General features: G+C 49.4%; 1 protein-coding gene and 1 non-coding gene across 4 annotated transcripts in view; one reads left to right on the top strand and one right to left on the bottom strand.

Annotated features, from left to right (window-relative positions):
* The window catches only part of Eef2k (eukaryotic elongation factor 2 kinase), a 45,216-nt gene that overhangs the window by 15,982 nt on the left and 5,134 nt on the right, over nucleotides 1–24,100 (top strand). For 2 of the 3 annotated variants that reach the window (XM_010623445.3, XM_010623443.3), the window contains exons 3-15: nucleotides 2,307–2,367; nucleotides 4,257–4,294; nucleotides 4,754–4,925; nucleotides 7,776–7,925; nucleotides 8,313–8,445; nucleotides 8,661–8,788; nucleotides 9,475–9,676; nucleotides 11,166–11,233; nucleotides 12,675–12,752; nucleotides 13,622–13,684; nucleotides 15,995–16,129; nucleotides 16,276–16,464; nucleotides 22,012–22,136. In XM_010623445.3, coding sequence (XP_010621747.1) covers nucleotides 2,307–2,367; nucleotides 4,257–4,294; nucleotides 4,754–4,925; nucleotides 7,776–7,925; nucleotides 8,313–8,445; nucleotides 8,661–8,788; nucleotides 9,475–9,676; nucleotides 11,166–11,233; nucleotides 12,675–12,752; nucleotides 13,622–13,684; nucleotides 15,995–16,129; nucleotides 16,276–16,464; nucleotides 22,012–22,136 — 1,542 coding nt within the window. The remainder of the gene's footprint in view (nucleotides 1–2,306; nucleotides 2,368–4,256; nucleotides 4,295–4,753; nucleotides 4,926–7,775; nucleotides 7,926–8,312; nucleotides 8,446–8,660; nucleotides 8,789–9,474; nucleotides 9,677–11,165; nucleotides 11,234–12,674; nucleotides 12,753–13,621; nucleotides 13,685–15,994; nucleotides 16,130–16,275; nucleotides 16,465–22,011; nucleotides 22,137–24,100) is intronic. The other variant, XM_010623444.3, reaches the window with a different exon arrangement.
* Nucleotides 19,458–19,560, bottom strand: LOC117284160. Its single transcript, XR_004515260.1, has one exon. It is a non-coding gene; the product is annotated as a U6 spliceosomal RNA (small nuclear RNA).

Below are 24,100 nucleotides of genomic sequence, written 5' to 3'. Positions count from 1 at the left end.
ATTTTGGATAAGAGATACTCAGCCCATAAAGCAGCAGCCTGTGTCTGAGTGTTTGTTCATGCTCTAGGCACTCTGTGTTACCTTGCTGAGTCCCTCTTACTGTCCTGCAAGGTACGTATTAGACAGGTTAGGCTGAGTTATATCACAGCCCAGGGGCTTCAACAGTGCACTTCCTGTATTTGGAGGTGGGTGACAGTGGAGCAGCTTTTCAGGGCAGTCGGGCATCCGGGCTACCTCCACCTTGGAGATCCATCGTCTCCACACATAGCTGCACCACTGCTGCCAAATGGAAAAACAGCACCAGGGTAGCACAGTGGCTTTTCAGTCCCCAGCTGAGGTGGTGTCCTTTTGCATGCATTTCATTGTTCAGATCTAGTTCCCTGGCTCTGGTTAGCTTCAGGGAGCTGAGATGCGGATTCTGCCTCCTCCCCCTTCCTGCAGCCCGATTCTGTTCTCACCCTGGGAGGACAAGGCTTTCGAGCTCTTTGTGCCCCACCCTGTTCTCTACTAGGGGCTCCCCCTTGCTTGGGTCAGAGTTTTGTGCCCGGCAGCCCAGGTCAGAATTGCAGGGGTCCCGGCAGTGTCAGGTGCTCCTTCCTACCTATAAGAGTGTTCTTGGTTATTGGCTGGTGATGCATGGCTTCCGGGCCACGGACTCTAGGCACCCAGGCAGGCCCTGGGGACCGTGGGCTGAGAGAGCAGAATCCATGGGCTGGGCTGGCCCTCTGTGTTCTGGAGCTCATCTCAGCTCTGAGGTCAGGCCACACTGCTTTTTCCCTAAGGGAAGTGGCTGGCCTCTCCTGCCCTGGCTGGTGGCAGTGAAAGGGCCAGGAGTTGATAGAATGCGAGATTTCTAAAGTGGAGGCTTCCTTCTCCATTCCAGGTTTTCTTTTTTTAAGAGCCAGCCTATTACAGTATTGGGAACAGATACTCCTATCGCTGTGAGTTACACCAGCCTAGGTGAGAGCAAGATTCTAGTTCAAACCTCCCTGCATTTGAATCCTGACTCTCAAGCAGGTTATTGAGTCTCAGTTTCCCCTGTGGAAAAATGGGTATAATATCTGTAGCAACCTCAGGATTGCTGGGAGGTTGAGTGCAACAATCCTTTTAGGCCCTCGGCATGTCATGAACATCCAGTGAACTTTGAGCCTTCTTGTCTATGATATTAGCAGTTGTGGGTGTCAAGTGAGGCTCTGCCATGGTTGCATACTTCCCCCATCCCAACTTCTTGTGCCTCTCAGGGTAGAGGTGAAGGAGAATTGTGTCCATGACCTTCATGCCTATTTAGTAACAAAAATTAAAAATAAATCCCTGCTGTCATTTATTGCCATGGGCTGTGAAGAGCAGTCCTTGCCTGAGTGAGGAGGTTACCTGCCAGGCCTTGGCTTGTTTTGTCTTGTAGAAGTTTCAGGCTCTGAGAAACCTGTTCATCAGGCTGGGCGTGTTCTGGAGTTTGTCCCCACTGAGAAGTGGGCCAAAGGAGGCCATCGACCAGAGATAAGAATACCTCAGCCCAGGGGAGCTTTTAGACATTAGTGATCCACTGAGCTGAGGAAGTTTCTACTAGGCGAACCTGTCTGAGCACCAGCCATGCCTAATGCCAGATGTTGTCTGTGAAAGAGGATTCCTGACAGAGGAGAGATGGAAATGTTCCAGAACCTTCTCTGTCTCTCTCCAGAACATTCTCTATCTCTCTGCCTTGGGTGCACGTACACCCAGCAGACCCTTTCCAGGTTGAACTCAGTGGCAGGATCTTCCCCTTCTTCTGCCTGCACTGGGACAGTCCTTCCTTCTTGGGACATGTACCTAGCTACTCAGGCTGCATCTGGCCCAGTTGCCTGGCAAGATTGAGGGTACTGCCACCCTCCTACCTGGGATGTGCTGTTTGTTCCATAGACCCATTATAGTAAGGATATTTGTGTATTTAGCCATCCATCCAGGGCATATTAAGTATGCACACATCAGGCCCCATGAAAGCAAGATAACCAGAAGTCATCTTTGAAGAGTTACAGACTAGTGGGGAGCCACATGCAGAACAAGACAGACAACAGGGCCGAAATCAGTGTGGGGGAGTTGGTGAAATGGGGACAGGCTAGAGAAGCAACACTGTGTTTGAGGAAAGGGAAAGACAGGCTGGGAAGGAGGGAGAGTGTCCACAACCTGCCCCGAAGGTCCAGGCCAAGGTAGAGAGCAGCGGGCTAGGTCCTGAGGGCCAAAGGGAGCCCCCAGGGTCTTTCACTGTTAGCCAGTGAGGGATGGGATGGCGTGATGATACTGCATCCTGGAGTAGGCTCTTGTCTCTGCAGGTACAACGCTGTCACCGGGAAGTGGCAAGAAGATGAAGTTGTGATCAAGATGGCGTCTGAGGTGAGCCGGTCCCTGAGCCCTGAGGGGATGGGCTGAATGGGGACTTCCTCAAACCAGCTTCAGTTCCTGCACCTTCTGCTCCTCACTTACGTTATTTGATTTTTTAAAAAAAACTTTGGGTTTTCTTTGTGCTATTGCTTATGTGTTACATATTTTTTAATGGCTTTGTTGGGGTATAATTCATATACAGTGTGCCTCAGTTCATGAACTTAATTCTTTTCACAGTTCTGGTTGCAAACAGAATTGGACAAGAACCAAACCAGATTTCACCATAAGGTCAACATTGAACCTAACCATTAACTTTGATTCAGTTCTCATCCAATTTAGTTTGTGACCAGAATAACGGAAAGAATTAAGTTCATGCCGGGCATGGTGGAGCATGCCTATAGTCCCAGCACGCAGGAGACTGAGGCAGGAGGATTGCTGGGAGTTCAAAGCCAGCCTGAACTACATAGTGAGACCCTGTCTCAAAAAATAAAGTGAACCCAGTGTGTTGCCAGCCTAGATTGAGAAACAGAATATAACCAGTGTCCCCCCTCAGTCCCTGCTGCCTCCCCCAAGGAGAAGCAGCCCTGTGAATTCTATTACCCTGGATTACTTTTGCCAGTTTTTATACTTCATATAAATGGAGCCATATGATGTGGATTCTTTTCAGTATGGCTTCTTTTGCTGAACATTTTGTGTTCATTCTGTATAATATTTCGTTGAAAAAAATACTCAGTTGATCCAGTGTATTATTGATAGACATATCTAAATTCCTTCATTCTTTTTTTTTTTAAAGTTCCTTCATTCCTTCTGTCTTTGAACAGTGCATTAGTCAGTTTTCTGTCCTGTGACAAAATACTTGAGATCATGTCTGAGAAAGGAAAGGCTTATTTGGGTTCATGGCCTCAGAGGGTTCAGTCCACAGTCTGTGGCTCTTGTTGCTTTGGGCCTGTGTGGTTCGGTGAGTCATGGCAGGAGCCCCTGGTAGAGGAAGTTTATTCACCTCATAGTGAGAGGAAGAGAGGCACAGGGTCCCAGTAACTCCCCACAAGGGTGCCCCCAGTGACCGAACATCCTTCTAAAGGCACTGCCTCCTGCCTCCCAATAGTGCACTGACTGTGGACTGACACCTGAGCCTTCAACACTGGGGTCTCGGGAGTGTTCATGATCCAAATGGTGATGCATGCTCATTGTTCCAGAACCCTAGGGACTGAGGCCTGAGGATCAAAGGTTCAAGCCCAGCCTGAGTAATTTAATGTCTTAGCAAGACCCTTAATTCCAGCACTCAGGAGGCTGAGGCAGGGGCCACACTGTGAGTTCCAGGCCAGCCTGGGCTACATAGTGGGTTCAAGCCTACCTTGAACTGTATGTGACCCTGTCTTTAAAAAAAGAACCAAAAAACCTTTTTTTTTGGTGCTGGGGATTGAACTCAAGACCTTATGCTTGCCAGGCAGGTGCTGTGCTACTGAGCTATGTCCTTGGCCCCCAGAAAACCTTTATAAAGGGTTGGGGATGTAACTCAGTGTAGTCTCAGGTTCAACCCCCAGTGCCAAAAGAGAAAGGGAGGGAGGGAAGGAGGGGAAGGGGATAAAGAAGGAAGAGAGAGGAACAAATTGTAGCGGAGCATCACATGTTGCCCTCAACTCCTGGGCTCAGACAAACACAAAACTCCTGCCTCTGCCTCCTGCGTAGCTGGGACTGTGGGCATGCGCTACCTCACTGGCTTTATTTCTACCTTCTTTCTATTATAGACAGGACTGGGAAACATTCTTTGACATGTGGTGCTGGGTGCAGGAGGGAGGGTCAGGCATAGGCCATGAGGAGGGTGGGCAGTGTCTGGGGAGCAGCTCAGGCTGCTTCTGGATGGGGCTGGAACTGCTAAGTCTCTGTGTGGTTTCTTGCAGCCTTTTGGCCGTGGAGCCATGAGGGAGTGCTTCAGGACGTAAGTGACTCATCCTGTGCTCGGGGCCTTATTCAAGCTCTGCTGGGCTCCTAAGGTCGGGGATTTGGGACATTTTCCACCAAGGATGGAGATGGTGGCTTCTGTCTCCTTGCAGCCCCAGTCGCTCCCCATCTGGTCTCTGCTGTGCGGACAGCCTCCGGAGAAGCTGGGTGTGCCCACTAATCTCCCCTTGAATTGGGAGGTCAAGGGAAGGGGATTTCAGATCTTCAAGTGACCAGTCACCCCCTTGTGGGGTGACTTTTTTTTTGTACTGGGGATCGAACTTGGGACCTTGTGCTTGTGAGGCAGTGGGTGGCATGACTGAACTACATTCCCAGCATCCTTGCCAGCTCTTTGAAGGATGCAGTGGGCCTCCACAGGTCTTGCTGTGCTGAGGACTGGGTACTGTGCCCCCAGTGAACCTGGAGTGTCCAGCAGCCCCTCCTGCCTCTCCCCCAGGAAGAAGCTGTCCAACTTCCTGCATGCCCAGCAGTGGAAGGGGGCATCCAACTACGTGGCAAAGCGCTACATTGAGACGGTGGGCAGGGACGTGTACTTTGAGGATGTGCGTCTACAGATGGAGGCCAAGCTCTGGGGGGAGGAATATAACCGGCATAAGCCCCCAAAACAGGTACGTGGCACCCCCACCCGCCTCCTCCCCACCCCAGAGCAGCCAGGGTGTGTCAGGATCCTTTCTTCACCTTCCAGTGATTAATAACAAATAATTGCTTAATGAACATACTGAACCACACACTATATGCAAAGAGCTGTTTGTTCCTAATTTTTATTTATTCCCATTTACAGATGGACTCTAGTAGTCAGAACTTTGGCAAATACTGAAACCCAGTTAGATTGGCTTAACCCGAAAAGGAAGCTGGGCATGGTGGCACATGCCTGTAATCCCAGCACTCAGGAGGCTGAGGCAGGAGGATCGCTGTGATTTCGAGACCAGCCTGGGCTACATAGTGAGTTCCAGGTCAGACTCAACTACATAGTGAGACCCTGTCTCAAAAAACCAAAACAACAACAACAAAAAGGAAATTCACTGTTTTATGCACCTGGAAAATAGTACCAACTACAGGCACGGCTGCATGCAGGACCAAGCCGAGGTTATCAGGAATCTTCTCCCATCTCTGGCCTGGGCGTTCTGTGTTGACATGCTCTCCGGTAGTCTGTACAGTTGTGGTGGTGTGTCAGTCCCCTGCAGCTGCAGGCTGGCTTTCTGTCTTCTCAGCAGTCTTGTTGGGATGACAACACCTATTTTCCCTGAAGGTCCAGTCTCAGAACTGAATTTCATTGGTTCTTATGGGGCAGGTGTTTATGCCTAAGCCAGTCATGGTGACCAAGGTGGGGAGAATATGTGGATTGGGAAAGCCTGAGCCTTGTTCTCACCCTTAACAGCCAGGAAGGTGAGCATTTCACTGAGACCACATGGACTAGGGCTGGGGACCAGGTAGCTCCCAAGAACAAGCAGGAGTGGGAGTGGATGTCATGTTGGCTCCCTGGAGGACTTGGGGCTCAGTGAGCTTAAATGACTTGCCCAACCAGCCAGGGATGGGGCAGGGCTCAAATCCAGGCCTTCCTACCTTCTGCCAGGCTGGCCTCGTCTCTTGAGCCTACAGGTGTGCTGTGACTGGGGCCTGCACAACTTCTGTGCCTGTGGGTACTTGAGAGAACCCTGCTCCATGTCTCTGCCCTGCCTTGGTTCACAGCACCACTGTCCCATTGTTTGGGACCAGATCCAAGGCCCTGATTGTGGGTGCCTTAGGAAAGCCCCTCTTCTGAACAGCCAGCAGGGTTTATTGAGCACCTGCTGTTAGTAAGGCCCTTGATTAAGCACATTTGGTCTGGGGGCCATGGGAAACCCCAGCCTCCACTCTGAAGAGCTGTGACCTCCTCTGTAATTCACTGCCCTCTGGCCTGGGCTCCTTGCTCATCCCTTCTGAGCCTGTACCTGCTCCAGGCTCTTTGTCCTGGCTGTGCCCACGGTGTACATCCGTGCTTCCCCAGTCCTTGCATGGCACATTCTTTCTAGTGGTTCAGGTTTCAGCAGCAAGGCCACCTGAGCCCACCCTAACTAAAGTTGCCCTTCCACCCCTGTCACCTCTGCTGTATTTTTCTGGGTTGTTTCTTTTTTCCTTTCTTTGGAGCAGTTAGTGCTATCTGAGAGTCTTGTTCATTCACTTAATATTTCAGGTGCTTTCCCAAAGGCTGAGATTTAGTTTATCTTGTTCACTGCTGTTCCCAAGCACCTAGGTGTCCGGTAAATAATACGGTTGAGTTGGGGAGGAAAATGAGTATGGTGGTTTGTGTGGGACTGGCTGTCCACTCAGCCTGTGCCCTTGCCCCTCTCCTGGTGAGCCTGCTAGCCAAGCAAATGGCCCTGCCACAGGCTTCCTTATAGGGACAGAGCCAGCACTGGAGCGGGAACATTCTGAGAACCTCCCCTTCGTCTTCCTCCTTGCAGGCCAGATCTGTGACCTGGGCCTCTTTAGGGGAAGTTCTTGGCCTCAGGGCTCTGTCTGAGGAAGCTCTTGGCTTCAGCTCTGGGCTCCTTTGCTTCTGCAGCTGTTGTCCACTTGTGCATTAACTTGGTCTCCCTGGAAAGATGTTTTCTTGGGAAACCCAGCCCAGATGCCCCCTGTGTTATGGGTGGCATCAAGCATGAGACGTTCCAGGGGTGAGTCCTTGTGTAACAAGGCAGGAGCTATAAGTCATAGGTTTTTCCTACCCCACTTCACACACCAGAGTACCTTCTGTCTATAAAAAGAATTATGTCTGCTGAGCATAACAATGTCCCAACCATTGATTGACTTCTTTATGGATACATAAGTCCCCAAGTTTAATTTTTGTACTAATTTGAAGCCTCCTCTCTGCAGGTGAGGAAATGGAGTCACAGAGAGGTGAACTATCCCACACAAATTCATATTATTAGTGTGAGGCATAGGCTAAGTTGCTAGCAGACAGATCTACAGATATGTATCACATAGTCATTTTTTTTCACTCATGTAACAGTCCTACATTGAGGGTTGGCTATAGGTGGCCTGGTGCCTTGCATCCTTGAAGTCATCCAGAGGACTGGTTTCTTCTGCCTTGTTCTCTGCTATCCCCCAGTTACTGTGGACCTTGAGGTCAGTTCTGAGTCTCAGGCAGAGTCTGCCTACAGGGAAGCTGCAGTTCTAGCATTGCTGCTGCTCACTTATTGGCTAGACATGCTCATATGACTTCACCTAGCTGCAAGGGAGGCCAAGCAACATGTTCTTTATAATGCATCCTGGTTGTGCATCCTGTTGAAATTCAGAGATCAGGGTTTTCATTCTAAAAATAAAAAGGGAGAATGGGTTCTTGCTGACAGTAAGCAGTTCCTGCCACAGAGAGCTAGTACGTGATGGATGCAGGATCTGAGCCCGAACAGAAGAGAGCACACCTCCCCAAGTCCCTGCTGTTCCACTTGACCCCCCCCACCCTGACCACCTGGCAGGTGGACATCATGCAGATGTGCATCATCGAGCTGAAGGAAAGACCAGGCAAGCCCCTCTTCCACCTGGAGCACTACATCGAGGGAAAGTACATCAAGTACAACTCCAATTCGGGATTTGTCCGTGATGACAACGTCCGCCTGACACCACAGGTAGGGCCCTCCACTTGCTCTGCCTCCACCTCCACCCTCCATCTAACCCAGTTTTTGGTGTGAAGTCTGGCCAGGTCCAGCCCCTACAATGAGAATCCCTGTGGATATAAAGTCCACTTTCCCAGGGGCCTTTCATACCGTTGGCAGCATTCTGAGGAAATTCTGTCACTTAGTGCCAGCTTCTGTTAGCAGACTTAGATGGCTACCAGACTGTATCCCTGTAGAAGTGGACAGGCCTCCTTCCTTTGTCTTTTCCTCTGTGAGATTCCTCATGTGCCCAGCCTGGGCAGACATGGGGTGTTGTGACCCCCAGCACAGTGGCTGCCAGTGTCTGCACAGCCCACAGCGTGGTCTTTTGCAATCACCTTTCTTCATTTGTACCCCCAGGCTTTCAGCCACTTCACGTTTGAGCGTTCTGGCCATCAGCTGATTGTGGTGGACATTCAGGGTGTGGGTGACCTCTATACTGATCCGCAGATTCACACCGAGGCGGGCACAGACTTTGGAGATGGCAACCTAGGTGAGAGGTGAAAGCCAGCTAGTTTGCATGGTGATCACACGCCCCCTAAAACCTGTAAGTTCTTTGTACACCCAGGGAAGCTGGCTGAGACCCTGCATGGGCTTCCCAGGTTCATCAGGGGGGAGCCTGACCCCCTGACAACAGCTCAACATGCCCACCCTGGCCATGTTTTTGTTGCCTCCCCTTTTATTGAGACACCCCTGCTCTGTCCACAGGTGTCCGGGGCATGGCCCTTTTCTTCTACTCTCATGCCTGCAACCGGATCTGCAGGAGCATGGACCTGACTCCTTTTGACCTCTCACCACGGGAACAGGACACAGTAAATAAGAACACCAAGCTGCTGGTGGGTACCCAGTAGGAGCCCACTCATCCTGGCTGCCCTTCTGCCACCCAGATGGCAGGCTTTGCCTCCCGATGGCCTGGAAATGTTTAACTGAGGGACGTGAGGACTAGAGAGATCCATCCCATCTGTGCCTCATCCCGAACACTCCAACTCAGCCCACTGAGCCCTCCCTCTGTCCCCACAAGGGACACTGCCATCTGCTTGAGTTGGGCCTATTAGTGACCAGAGTGAGGAAAACAGGCAGATGGAGAAGTGAGGGGCGTGCGGTGTGTGATCGTGTAGCATACTGGTAAATGAGTGGACTAGACTTACCCCTGGTTCTCAGAGCGTCTTGCTCTGTGAAAGGTGAGGCTTCCCGACCGCTCCATGGCCCAGATGCAGGGCGGTACTGGCACAGACCAGCTTGGGATTGTGGACACAGACTGAGTGTTCTCTTCAGTTTAAGGCTGTAAAGCACGGCCAGCATGGTGGCGGCTCGTAGGATCTTGGAGTTCTGTTCCATGTACCCCTTCTTGGATGCTGTAGGGTTAATCCTGTGCCCCCCGCCTTTTTTTTTTTAAGATTTTCTGTTAGACACGTATAAAACCCATGAGGAAAGGGCTTCAGGGTTAGAGGGAACAGCAAAAAGAGCCCTTCTTCCCCCAGAGGGTGCCTGCATGACACAAATACCCTGTAACTGTCCCCAGCAGTCAGCCAAGACCATGCTGAGAGGAACCGAGGAGAAGTGTGGCAGTCCCCGCGTGAGGACCCTCTCTGCCAGTCGGCCCCCACTGCTCCTCCGCCTCTCGGAGAACTCTGGAGATGAGCACATGAGTGACGTAGCCTTCGACTCTCTCTCTTCCTCTCCTTCTCCGGCCACCCCACAAAGCCAGAAACTGGACCTCTTCCGTGAGTGATGGTCTGGCCCCTGGTCAATGTGCTGGAGGGGACAGGTGTCAGGTAGGGCTGGGTGAAACTGGTTTTCATTCATGTTAGAAAATCAGACGTGATTTCAGAAAGGTTTATGGCTGCGGTGGATTATGGGTGAGTTGTTCCAGTGAACTTCGAAGACAGCAATAAGTCCTAAAAATATTATAAAAACAACCTGTATTATAAAAAACAAGGTAACATTACTCATTGTGCTCTATGAAACTTGCAAGCTCTTATACAAAAATTGACAGACCACCAAAAACGAAAATTACATCCCATATATATAAATATGTATTTATATATGTATATTATATTTCTGGTAAAGTATTAACAAACCAAAACTAATAGTATCTTAAAAAGTATACTCTGTCGCACTTAAATCTGAGGATTATTCAACATTAGAAAATCTGCTATCGTATTAATGGGTCAAAGAAAGCCGAATGATTTTTTCCCATGTTTTTGGCCCGAGGAAGTGGAAGGTTGTGTGGCTCTTTACTCAGCTGGGAACGGCTGTAGAGGAGCAGGCTGAGCGGAGAGGAGGACCTTCAGGTCCCTAGGGGGAGGACCCCTGCAGAGTCCGGAGCAGGGATCAGCAAATTTTGTCTCACAGGGCCGGAGAGTAAATATTTTAAGCTTTACAGGCCGCGTGGTCTTTGTGCTTGCATCATAGAAGCAGTCATAGATGATATTTAAGTGAATGAGTGTGGCTGTATTCCAATAAAATTCTGTTTATAGACACTGAAATTTAAGTCTCATATAATTCTCTCAAATCAAAAAATACTCTTTTTATTTTTAAGTTGTTTTTGAGATGGAGTCTGTGTTGCCCAGGCTGGCCCTGAACTCCTGGGCTCAGGTGATCCTCCTGCCTGCCTTGGCTTCCCTAGTGTCTGGGACTACGGGCATGTGCCACCACCCCTGGCTGTAGTTTTGATTGTTTTGGTCAATTAAAAAATGTCAAATCAATTCTTACAGTCTCTCCCTCTCCCCCTTCCTCCCTCTGTCCCTCTCTGTCTCTGTCTCTCTCACTGGGGATTAGACTCAGGGCCTCACAGCCGCTAGACACACTGTACCACAGAGTCCCCATTCTTACAAGCTTTATGGAAACAGGCAGCCACACTGACGTGGTTCAGGAGGGCTTAGGGCAGGAGGTAAAGCTGGAGAATCACCAGGAGAGGAAGCCATGAGGTGCTCCCACTGGGCCCCAGGTGCACAAATGACTTTTCTTCCTTCACAGCTGCACCGTATTCAGATCCAGGCATGCATTTAAGCACGTTGCCCATTTGACCGCATTATGACACCAAGGAGGGACAAGGTGAAGTCATTTGCTGAGGACCCCTTAGCAGGCAGGTGGCAGTCTTTGAATAAGTGCTCGAGAAAGAACTGCACCTCCCCAGAGACAGACAGCACAAAGGCTTGGTGACAGGTGCAGTGACAGGGAAATCCATTCACCGTCTCCATCTCTGTCCAGATTGGCCCGTGTTTGGTGACCCAGATAACATGGCTCCCAGGGACCCCGACCGTCTGCACAACCACCGGGTGAGTTGGGGGAGGCGAGCTGCGGGCTCCAGCCCCCGGCAGGCTGGGAGGAGTGGGCGCTGTCCATGGGAGGTGAGGGCCAATGTAGATTCAGGTGGGCAGCCTGCCCTGGTGTCCTCTGGGACCCAGGAGGGTATGGGGTGGGGGCAGCAGGGGACACAGCTGAGTCAGCTCCTGCCCAAGGCAGAGCCTCCCTCCAGGAGGAGCACCATCCACTGCAGCCCTGGCGACAGTCAGGGGAGAAGCGTCCACACCAGCCACAGTGTCACCTTCTAGCAGGTGCCAGGTTCAGCCCTAGGTTTGCTTTGGTGGGCTCCTGGGACCCTGGGCAGGCTCTCGGACGTGAGACAGTGCTGATGTGCTCCAGCTGGATAGACAGAATACTTTCTGCAGCTTAAGCTTGACTCTGTAGTGAGAAACTAAAGGCGTGGTGTTTGTATTCACCCAAAGGCATATCATGGCATCCGATTAAAAATGCGTGTGAACAGACTTAGCAGAAATGTCATACTTGTGGAAGCCACCTTCTCACTTACATTGTACTCACATTTTACATTGATCGTGTCAGAAGCTCAAATTCACTTTTTTTTTTTTTTTTTCCATTTTGAGACAGGATCTTGCTAAGTCACTAAACTGACCAGGCTAGATTTGAGCTTGTGATCCTCCTGCCTCACCCTCTCAGCCAATAGTGATGTTTTAGCTCCTTTTGAAAATTAAAAATCTGAAGAGTTGACAAAGTTGGGTGGTAGGTGCAAAGGAGTTTACTGTAGCATCTTTAAATTTTTGTTTTTATTTTAGCATTCTTGATTTTTATTTGTTGAAATACTTCTTGGTAGAAGGAACAAAATAAGAGCATTAGGTGACTAGTGATGCCTCTTCATGCAAATACAGCTGGAACTCTGTGTTAGTAGCAAGAATTTTAAAGATTTTTAAATGGCGCCATATTTCCTGTCAGAACAGAACTCTTATCTAGGAGATAGAAAATACATTCAGGAGTTGTGTGCAGTTGGGGCAGAGGGCTTCACTGCGGTAAATGTAATTCCCAGGGCCGCACTTGTATGGGGGTCATAGCCCTTGAACCATCCTTCATTTTCTGCCTGTGAAGTGCCCGTGAGTACTGCTAATTACAGCAACCCGCATGCTCAGTGACATTTCCTTTGGTTCGCACTGCCCTGTAATGGAGGTGCTAAAGTGAATCCCATAGGTAAAGTCATGGAAACTCAGAGACGTTGAACACCTCTGCAGGCCGCAGCTGGAGAGTAACCAAGGTAAAATTCAAGCCCAACTTGTGTTGTACGGCTCTCAGGTGCCCAACCAGCAGGGGCTAGGCGGGAGATAAGGACGCTGGGACACAGGAAAGAAAGCCAGTGACAGGGATGTGTGAATGTCACCAACTTCGGGAACTCAGGACTACTGGGACCCTGAGATCATCTTCTTCCCACAGGACTCTGAGAACAGTGGGGATAGTGGATACCCCAGTGAGAAGAGGGGAGAGCTGGATGACCCTGAGCCCCAAGAACACGTAAGCCTCCTGCCCCGGGCAATGAGAGCAGAGTTCCTGTTGCTAGCTGGGTGTGGTGGCACACACCTGTAATCCCAGCACTTGGGAGGCTGAAGCAGGAGGATCGCCATGAGTTCATGGCCAGCCTAGATTATATAGTGAGTTCAAGACCAGCCTGAACTACTCAGCGAGACCCTGTCTCAAAAAACAGAAACAGAGTTCCTTTAGCTTTGTTTGTCCTCTGAAAGGGTAAAAAGCTAAGGGGGAGGGGGGAAATGAATGGTAAACTACCAATTTTGCTTCTGATGAGGAAAAATGCAACAAGGAAGGTAACCAGGGTGATAATGGACAGGAAGGGGACAGGTGTGGGCGGGTGGGTGCAAGGTTGAAAACAGTGGAGCTGGAGCCTCTGGTTGCTGAGGAGAGGATGCGAGTTCCGGGTGGGAGCAGTGTTGGTGCGGGTGGTGGGGCGAGCTTGGAGGTGCAGCACCTGCACCTTCAGGTGAGGGTGGCCTTGGGGGTATCACACTCAAGGGCTTCACCGAGGCCATTTTGTTGGGCATCCTCTGGCCCTGGCGGTGTGACTCGGCACAGTAGGAAGGAGGAAGCTTGGTGTGAGGAAGCCCATGGTCCCATTCCCTGGGGGCTCTGCAGGGGCCCGCACCCTTGGGTTGGTTCCTCTTCTTCACCCCCAAAGGAAAGGGAGCACTGTGTCCACACCTGTCTGCCTGCAGCCCACTACCCTTTGACTGGGCGACAAGGCTCCGGCTTTACCTGGGAGGGTGCTGAGGAACGGGGGTCACCCGTGAGTGTGATGCTGTGGCCGGGCTCCCCAGGGGAGGCTCTGGCAGGAGCTCTGCCCCTCAGATGCTCACTCTGCTTCCACCCAGGGCTACTCGAACGGCAGTCGGAGGTCAGAGTCTGATGAAGACAGCCTGGGCAGCGCGGGACGGGTAATGCGCCCCTCGGAGCCCCGGCCACAGCGCCTGCTGGCTGCCCCTGGGCTCTGCGGCTGTTTCTCCTCCCTCGTCACCGCTGCCTGTCTGTCCGCCTTGCACATGTGCATTTTGCAAAGGAGCCAATTGGAGTCACCCGGGGAAATTTGAGGTCCTGTCCTGGGCTGGATGTTGGGGGACCGTGGGCTGGGTTAAGATTTGGTCCTGAGGGGCAATGACAGTGACAGGGACTGTTAATGTGTTAAAGTGCTCAACACAGGGGTGTCTCAGAGACTTACTTTGTGCTTGCAAGCAGCCATAGGCAGGCTGTTGTTTCCCAACTCCTTCCCCTACCCCACACGCTTTCTTTTTTTTTTTGCAGTACCAGGGATCAAGCACAGTGACACTGTACCACCGGCTGATGTCCACAGCCTTTCTTTTTAAATTTTTCTTTTTTTATTTCTTCCTATCTTCATTTTATTTTTATTACTATTATTACTATTATTATTTAGCTAGGAACTCACTAAATTACCTAGGCTGGTCTTGAACTCATGCCTCAGCCTCCCACCTAACTGGGATTCCAGGCATGTGCCACCATGCCCAACTTTTTCTTTTCTTTTTTTAATTGAATTTATTGGTACATTCTAGGTAGACAGTACAGTTACATTCATTACTGGGATCTTGTACCTTTACATGCCAGGTCTTGGTTCTCATTTTTTCCCCTTGTCCCCACCCTCCCTTCAAAAACCCTCCCCACCTTCAAACACTTTAATTCCATTTTTACATTTTCTCATATTTTTTTCCTTTTCCCTTACTCCCCTTTCCCTATCCTTCTCACTGTCCCTACACCTTTGGTCCTTTTCTTCCTATTTCACATTGCTAATTGCCCCATTAGGATCTTGAGTACTATTTTAGTTTTTCATATCAGAGAAACTATTTGGTATTTGCATATGTGTGACTTATTTATTTCACATAGGAGTATATCCTCAAAATGAACCCATTTACCTATGAATAAATCTACTTTCTCATTCTTTATGGCTGAGTAGTATTCCATTTTATAGAAAAATCACATCTTCTTTATCCAGTTTACAATTGATTTATGCCCAACTTTTTCATTCCCATTTTATGTTTGTGAAAACTAAAATCCTAGCCAGCTTTCTCTGGGTTATCAGCTAGTCCAGGTTGAGTATTCCATATTGGAGATGTTGGGACTACAAGTGTTTGGATTTCAGAATTTTGTTTGATTTTCAAATATTTGCATATACATAATGAGATACGTTGGGGGTGGGACTCAAGTCTAAACATGAATTTCATTTATGTTTTCTATTTAGCTTAAAGGTAATATATAGACCTGAAGGTAATCTTATGCATTATTTTTTGTGCGCTTGGTTTTGACCGAGATCTGTACCACAGGGTTGGTGTGTAGTTTTCTACTTGCGTTGGAACTCAAAACATTTTGGATTTTGGATCCTTTGTGGTTTTGGGTTTTCATGTTGGGGATGCTCAGCCTGTGTGTATAATAAATACAGCATCCCGCAGATCTGGGTAAGACCAGCCCTGCACCCTGTGCACGCTTCTCTTGCTGACTCTGGACTGAGCCTTTGCTAAGTGGTCTCGTCTGCAAGGCCCCCCCCCACGCTTCCCCAGATGCCGTCCCTCACCTGCCCCCTTCCCCCTGCACACTTACCTCTTGCTCCTCCCACAGTGCTGTCAGTCCTCACTCCCCTCCCAGCCAGTCTGGTCAGGGGCCTGTGGCGCGGGCAGGGTTGCTCAGTGGCCGCACACTACTGTTCTGGATGGCGCGTTCTTTAGAGTGGGCACGCCTCAGCGTCCTAGGACATTCAGCACGCACATGTGCCAAGCGCAGCCACCTGGCCGTGCTCTGCAAGAACCTTGGACAGGGCATCTCTGGCTGGGGAAATGACGTTTCCTGAACCCATTCCTGCAGCACCTGCAGATGCTGCCCAGAGCATCAGGCTGATTCACATAGCAGAGCAAGTGTTTGCTGAAGTCTGACTTTCTGGGTACCTGGTACAGGGAGCTGTGAAAGAGCAGGCTGAGTGTTAACGTCCAGCCGGGCCCAGGTTAAGAAATGAGGAAAGATGCTGCTCTGAGCTTCCGCTGTACCTTCTGCCAGGTGTGTGTCCTGATGCCACAGTCTCTCCGCCTCCGCGAGCTGGTGGCGTGTAAAAGACGAAACTGAAGGCAGTGAACTTTGGCGCTGAGGGTTCACTCCTGCCCGTGCCAGCTGGCTTCTCTGCAGAGCGGCTCTGTCCTGGCCCAGCACTTGTCCAGCCGTAAACTCCCCTGCCCGGTTCTCTCCCATAGGTCTGTGTGGAGAAGTGGAACCTCCTCAACCCCTCCCGCCTCCACCTGCCCAGGCCCTCGGCCGTGGCCCTGGAAGTGCAGCGGCTCAATGCTCTGGACCTTGAAAAGAAGATCGGGAAGTCCGTCTTGGGGAAGGTATCGCTCTGCCCACTTTGGAGCCCTCCCTGCGCTCACCCAGGGCCCCTCCTTACATATCACCTCCACCCAGGCTGGCTGGGTGGCCCCTGGGTGTGGCTTCGGCCTCCCGGGCAGCTGGGCCAACACCACAGTCTGTGTGGCAGGTCCACCTGGCCATGGTGCGCTACCATGAGGGCGGGCGCTTCTGCAAGAAGGATGAGGCGTGGGACCGTGACTCTGCTGTCTTCCACCTGGAGCATGCAGCCGGCCTGGGCGAGCTGGAGGCCATCGTGGGGCTGGGGCTCATGTACTCACAGCTGCCCCACCACATCCTGGCTGACGTCTCTCTGGAGGTAAGGGCAGGGAGGCAGCAGGAAGCAGCGGGCTTGGCTTCTCACCCCTGGCTCCCCAGCCTTCCTGTCCTGGAGGTTACTGCCTGGCTCCTGGAAAGTCATCTGTGTAACGGGGTCATTCTGGGCATTGTTTGGGGCCGGGTACTTCACAATTAATTGAAACTGATAGGATTGGTCTCTGTCAGCCAAGTATGGTGACACACATCTATAATCCCAGCACTCTGGGAGGCTGAGGCGGGAGGATCACAAGTTTGAACCCAGCCTGGGCAACTTAGTGAGGCCCTGAAAAGAAAGAAAAGAAAAAGGAAAATTGCTAGGCATGGTGGTGCATGCCTGTGATTGGAGGCGGAGGCCACAAGTTCGAGGCCAGTCTGTAAGTTCAAGGCTGGCCTGGACTACATAATGGGACCCTGTCTAAGGAAACAACTCCCAAAATGTGGACAGAGCTAGGGATGTAGCTAGGTGAAAAGGCCTTTGGTTCAATTCCCAGTCCCACCACCAAAAGAAAAACAGTGTGTCCTTAGTGTGTGGGAGGTGACAGTCACATTAGTCACATTTCTGGGCCATGAAAACAGTGTGCTGGGTAAGTAAGGATGCTGGTGAAAACAAGTGAGAAAGGGGCCTGAGTTCAGGGGCTCATACCTGTTAGGCAAGCACTCTACCCCTGAGCTATATCCCAAGTTTTGTTTTTGTTTTCTGTTATTTTTCTTTTCTTCCTTAAGGCAGGGTCTTTCTGGTTGCCCAGGTTAGCCTCAAACTTGCAGCCTCCTGCCTCACTCAGCCTCCCAAATAGCTAGGACTGCGGGTGTGTACCACCACACTGGCTGGCTGGGGTTTCTCGGGTCTGCACAGGCCTCCTGCGTCTCAGCTTTGGCCATGCTCTTAGTGGCTAGAGCAGAGCATGGCGCTTAATGTGTGCCCACTCAATCAGAGTGAGAAGTCTGAGGTGGACCTCAAGGCTTGATGGGAGAGAGCCAGGCCAAGTATAGAAAGTGAGCCGTTGGGCAGAGCGAACTGCACATGTTTAGGCCCAGACACAGTGACAAGGTGGCAGGGCTGAGGCCAAGAGGCGGGCAGTGGGGCTGGGATGTGGGGCTGTGACTGCAAAAAGCTGGGGCTTAAGGTGGGACCCGAGGCAGGACGATGTGAGATGTGTTGAGAATTGTGTGGGGTTTCCTTCTCTTTTGCCTGGTCTGTGGGCTTAGGAGGGAAGGACTGAGTGGTCAGGATCTGGTGAGGCCTAGAGACGGAGGTCTTTGCCTAGAAGTTGAGAGGTGGCCGTGTCTATCCCCGTCCTCATCATTGCTTTGGCCAGGCTGGCAGGCGGACAGAACCTGGGCACCCCTGGGCTCCACATGGGTGCGACACCAGCCCTCCTTAGGGCTTGATCATGGCCAGTGTTCGGGCGGATTGCAGACGGGAGCAGCATAAGAAAAAATTCAAGTCTTTTGTTTAACTCTTTGAATAGGTGATACATTTATGTGACTGAAGATTTTTCAGTATGAAAAGGTTTACAGTGAAAACTCTCCCTCCACTTTTTCCTCTCTCATTCTCAGCTTAACAAGTAATTTGTTTATTTATTTATTTATTTATGTGACAGGGTCTTACTGTGTAGTTTAGGCTGCCCTTGAACTCATTTTGTAGCCCATGCTGGCCTCAGACTAATGACCGTCCTCCTGCCTCAGCGTCTGGAGTGCTAGAAATACAGATGTGGGCCACTGTGCCATTGAATCAGATAATAGTTTTATATACTGCAAGAACATTCTCCCAATTTCTTCTGCTAGTCGTAATAGAATAGCCATAGGCATAACAGCGTTTTAAATCTAATCTGTAGAATTCCTATTTTTTTCATCCATTTCTTAAGTTTAGAAAATCAAGAAACAATAAGTCAAAGCCTGATCTGTAGCATGTTCTGCTTTCCAGGGTGTGGCGTGAGAGGGCCAAGTGCCAGTGTCCAGAGCGACATCACTGAATGTGGAGTTGGCATGAATGCCTCGGGAGCGGCACTGTAAAATAGTCTTAGTCTAGCTGGGGATTTAGCTCAGTGGTGCCGCCGCCTGCCTCATGAGCGCAAGGTCCTGGGTTTGATTCCTGGTACCCCCCCAAAAAAAAGTGTGTCCAGCATACAGATGCAGTAACCCAGGAGTGACTCTCAACTGATTCTCTTTTAAAATTTTTAAGCTGATAATTGTACATATTTGTGGGGTACAGCAAGATGTTTCAAAACGTGTACATTGTGTAAAGAGCGCTTCAGGATAATTAGCATATCACTCCCTAATACATTATTATTATCATTTTTTTGGTAGGAGCATTCAAAAACCTTTTTTTATTCCTCCCGGTATTGAGGATCAAACTTAGGACCTTGTGCTTACAAGACAAGTGTGGTGCCACTGAGCTAAATCCCTGGCCCTCTAGTTGCTTTTTTGTTTGTTTTGAGAAAGGATCTCACTATCTAGTTCAGGCCAGCCTTGAACTCACTATGTAGCCCAGGCTGGCCTCAAACTCATGGTGATCCTCCTGCTTCAGCCTCCCGAGTTCTGGGATTACTGGGGTGTGCCACCTCTTCTGGCTATCCCCACGCAGCTTTTTTTTTTTTTTGGTGCCGAGTATCAAAATTGTCCTCCTAGCTATTTTGTTGGGTTTTTTGTTTGTTTGTTTGTTTTGCTACTGGGGATTGAACTCGGGTCCTTGGCGCTTGCAAGGCAGGCCACCAAACTGCTGAGCTAAATCCCCGGCCCTCTCTTAGCTATTTTGAAACATCTGTTATACTTAACTAGTTAACTGTGAAATAGAGCACCAGAATTTACCCTTCTTGCTACTTGTTTTTTGAGACAGAGTCTTGCTGTGTCATTCAGGCTGGTCTTGAACTCACAGTGATCCTCCTGCCTCAGCCTTTTGAGTGCTGGGGTTACAGGGGAGCTCCCAGCTCCTTCTTGTTACTTGTAACTTTATACCCATAGACTAGCCTCTTTCTCTTTCATTCCCTAGTCTCTAAAAATATGAGATTCTTCACAAATTTCTGTGTCATCCTTGTGCGGGGCTCTTGCTAATGCTCTCTGTGTTTTTGCGGTTTTGCTCTGTGTGCTGCTGAAGCAAAAACCCAACCAGAGACTTTCCTTCCTGCTTCTCCTAGGGGATATTCACCAGTGTCTGGGGGCATTTTTTATTGTCACAGCCAGTGAGGTGCTGCTGGCATCTCGGGAGTGGAGAGCAGAGGTACTGGTGACTCCATTGAAAGCACAGGCAGCTCCCACGGTGAAGAATTTATATGGCACCAAATGACTGCAAGGCTGAGATGGAGAAACCCCAGAATAGACATAACCTTGAGAGGATAGATCATAGTAACATGTAGTAAAGTGAATTACGAAGTGACGAGTTCTGAATATTTGCTACCTTTGTTTCTAATGTGATTCATCTCCTTCTGTAGGTTTATATAAATTTTTTTTTCAGTGATATGGCTCAAATCCAGGGCCTCATTCATGCTAAGCAAGCACTCTCCCACCACGCTACGCCTCCAGCCTGTGACTTAATTTCTAATAATGGCTGTGCTTCTTAACTGGTTTGCTAAATTCCTGAATGTCTAGGTCCTCTTTGAGCTCACTGCTGCACGCTGCTGCATTCCAGCCTGGACCAGCATCTACCTGAGGAGAGTCAGAAGTGTTGAGGCCTGTAGGGAGGAAGGCCTGGGACAGAGTGTGAGGGGCAGAGGACCAGGACCAGGACAAGGACCAGGACCAGGACCACAAAGTGTCCCGTCTGTCTGCGATTCTCTGAGCCTTGTGATTGCAGGCTGTTATCACCATTTGCACCTAGCAATGTTGTAAAGGGATTAAGACGCTTCCTTGTCTGTAGGTATTCCAAGGGCCTTTCTCTGAGGGTCAGACTGGTAGCGTCCCCTGGCAGGAGTAGGGTTGCAAGGAGCAGTGTGGTGAGCACAGCACACAGAAGAAAGAAGCGAGCTGTGTCAAGCCAGCCTTATGGCTTAGCAAGGAAAATGATAGCTCTGAGCCCTGAGAGGCCACTGTGTGTCCTAGAAACCCCCTCTCTCACTTTCTCCAAGGTCTGCACTCTCTGGACCTTTTTCTGTTGCCTTTATTTGTTCCTTTATTTAGCTACTCATAGTTAGTGAGCATCTCCTGCGCTGTGGACAACATCCTAGTATAACCAGTGTTCTCCTCCCTCTGCGCTGTTATCCTGGGGATGACAAATGAAGTCCACGGACACGGCAGTCCGGGATGAATCAAGTAGAGTTTATAAGAAACAACAAAGAAAAGCTCTTGCTAACAGAAAGGGGCTCCCAGGGAGGACACTGAGGAGCACCGAAGTTCAGGCGTTTATATACTTTATTGGGCTGTTTTGGTGGGTGTGCAAAAAATAAGGCAATGAAACAGTGCAGTTGCTGGTTTTAGCTAAGCTCCTGACATCAGAGAGAGGAGACTTCCCTTGGACCCTCAGCTTCCCAGGGCAAATCTCAGTTTACCCAGGCCCTTGTCCTTTGAAACAATGAGCTGCTGTCTTTTGCTGATTTTACGAGAACAGACTTTTCCTTCTTTCCTGCCCTCTACCTTCCTGGTCTCACTAGGTTTATATTCGTAACAGTGAGGGAGATAGACAAGGTCCCTGCTCTCATGAAGCAGACTTTTCAGAAGGAAAAGCTTATTAATACAGATAATGATGACCAAATAAAATGCTTCCAACATAATTAAAAATAACCTTTATTGAGGTCTCTTCCTGTGCTAAGTATTGTTCTAAGATACCAGGGAGAAATAAGATACTGAATGTGATTAGAGACTGGATAGGGCCATGGTATTAGACATAAATTCGGGGTACAAGGGAGGCTGGGAAATGTAGTCTTGCGCTGGCTAACCATGGGCCTACCAAAGACAAGGCAGGAAGAACGAGTATGTACACACCAGGTAGACCCTGACAACCATCTTGGGCTTGAAGGTTGAGGAGGTCTTCACAGGCCACTATGAAGGCTTTGGATTTGTCTGAGTGAGAGGGGAAGTGGTGGAGCAGTTTTCGGAGTGTGATGTGACCTAACTCAGGCTTTGCAGACATCTTTCTTGCTGCTGTGGGATGGATCATGGGGGGAGCAGAAGGGAAGCAGGGAATGGTATTTCTTTTTGGGTTGATGAAAATTGATTAAAATGATGATCGCATAATTCCATGAATATACTAAAGACCTGTGATGTGTAATCGCAGCACGCTGGGAGGCTGAGGCAGGAGGATCACAAGTTCAAGACCAGCCTGGGCAACTTAGTGAGACCCTGTCTTTCAAAAAACGGGGGGTGGGAGTTGGTGGGAGGTCTGGGGATGTAGCTGAGTGCAAAGGCCCTGGGTTCAATCCCCAGTACTACACACACACACACACACACACACACACACACACACACACTACTGTACCTCTGGGTCTGAATTCTCAGAATAATTCAGAAAATGGGGAGAAGACTGAAAAGACTGATGGGTAAGATCTTGGCAGCCCCTTCCCTTTGGGAATGCTTCAGTTGCTTTTTTCTCTCCCCCTTCTTCGGTCTGTGTTGACAGGAAACGGAAGAGAATAAAACAAAAGGATTTGACTACTTACTGAAGGCAGCTGAAGCTGGTGACAGACAATGCATGATCCTTGTGGCACGAGCTTTTGACACCGGCCAGAACCTCAGCCCCAACAGGTACTGTGGCTGTTACTCAGGTGGAGCTGGCGGGAGTCTGGTGTGGGTGGGCCCTACCTTTTGGTACCAGGACAGACACAGGTTCCAGTCGTGGCTCTGAACATTACCAGTCCAGTGACCGTGGCCAACTTAGGTTACCTCCCAGGACGTGGTTTCTTCATTTCATGAATAATTACATTCCTGTCTCCTGGGGATGTTCTGTGACAGGATTCCTGTACTTCTCACAGCACCCATAAAAGCGTATGATAAATGGTAGCCATTTTAGCCAGTGTATGAAAGATTTGCCTGAGGAAAAAATCTGAAAGGTTTTACAGCATCTGGTTTGGAGTACTACTCCTTGGTTGTAGGAGTGTAGGTGATTTTAATTGACTTCTGCTTTTGTTTTATCTGTGTCATTTCTTTCGTTTAAGAGGGAGGGGAAGGAAGGAGGCCAGTTCCAGGGTGGTCTTCCACAGTGGTTTTGAGACTCCTGAAGTGTCCATGATTTTCATTTATTCACCAGGCTGAGAAATCAGGGCTGGTGCCTGTGGTGGGAGAAGAGGGTGTCCCAGCTTCCTCCCGGCTCCTTGGCTCAGCGATTGAAAGATTTTGGAAGTCGGAGGGCAGTGGTTGATTAGGGGCTTGAACTCATAATGGGGCCTGTTGCTCACCCTGTGTAGCTCCCATTGCTCCCTGATTGCTCAGGAGCTTTCCTGATTTTCTGGAAGGGGAATAGGGCGATGGACCATGTATGTCCCCAGATTAGAAAGGGTCCCTTCTCTTTGGCATCAAGAGTTCCTCCCTCACTGAGTCTAGAAGGAAGGTTGCATCTGTAGTTCTATCCTGTCAAGCTTTCGGGGTCCATCAGGATTTGTGACTTCGTGCCTGTCCCACGGTCCCAGCATGTACCACACCCTACTGTGTAACAGCAATGCTTCTCACCCTTGGGTAACACTTTCAGGGGGTGCCTTGAAGTCATTGAGAACAGGCACCAGATCATCTGCATTTTTGTGTCCCGTTGTGCTGCACAGGATCTGGCTTAGTGATTGTTTGAATAAATTAACAAAACATCTCCGTGGTGCAGACAAGCAGGTATTTTGGGCCCCATTCAATGGGCAGCTAAACTCTAGTTCAGGACCGGAAGTGTTTCTGATTTCAATTTTTTCAGATTTTAGAATATTGACATTTACGAATTAAGATATCTTAGGGATGGACTCCAGATCTAAACGCAGAATTCGTCTGTTTCATGCATACCTTGGACACAGCCTGAAGGCCATTTTATATGTTTTTTTTGTGTGTACACCTGCAGTGTGACTTCAGCCTATTATGACCTGCAGTCATGTGTGGAATTTTCCACTTATGACTCAACTTAGCACTCCGGTTTTGGAGCTTTTTGGACCTGGGGTGTTTGGATTAGGGATGCACAGCCTGTAGTAGTAAGTGGTAGAGCCGTAACGTAGGTCTTTCACCCCTCCTTCAGTGTGCTCTTGACTCACCTGCTCCTTGGCAGGCTTAGAACTGCAGTGTTGTGGAGGGAAGGTAAACAGAAAAGAACTGATGAGATTGTATCAGATTGAAGGCCAAGGTATGTGCTGCCCAGTGAATTGAGTGCATTGGAAAAATAGGCACAGATAAGAGAAGCCAGAGCCAGCACTGAATATTTACACCTAAGATCCATAAAATGTCTTTCCTACCTATGCTTTCTATTCCTGTCTTTTCTCTACTTTTTATTCCTATTCTTTTACATTTATGTTTAGTTCTACTTTTAATTTTACTTGCAGTGATAGTTTCTTATTGACTTGTTAGAACTCTTTATAAATGAAGGCTGTGACCATTGGTAGGTATTTCTCTTTAAATGAATTTTTATCAGAGATGGCTACCATGGGGGACACATATGTCACATAATGACCACTGTTTATTGGGTTTGGGGACAGTTTTTATTTTTTGCTTTTGTTGCTGTTTTTTTTTTTTTTTTTTTTTTTTTG

This window comes from Fukomys damarensis, unplaced genomic scaffold, assembly GCF_012274545.1.
Source record: "Fukomys damarensis isolate Sample0158 unplaced genomic scaffold, DMR_v1.0_HiC HiC_scaffold_34, whole genome shotgun sequence".
Lineage (NCBI taxonomy): Eukaryota > Metazoa > Chordata > Mammalia > Rodentia > Bathyergidae > Fukomys > Fukomys damarensis.
The sequence above is the reverse complement of the archived record's forward strand: the minus strand, read 5'-3'. Positions and strand labels throughout refer to the sequence as shown.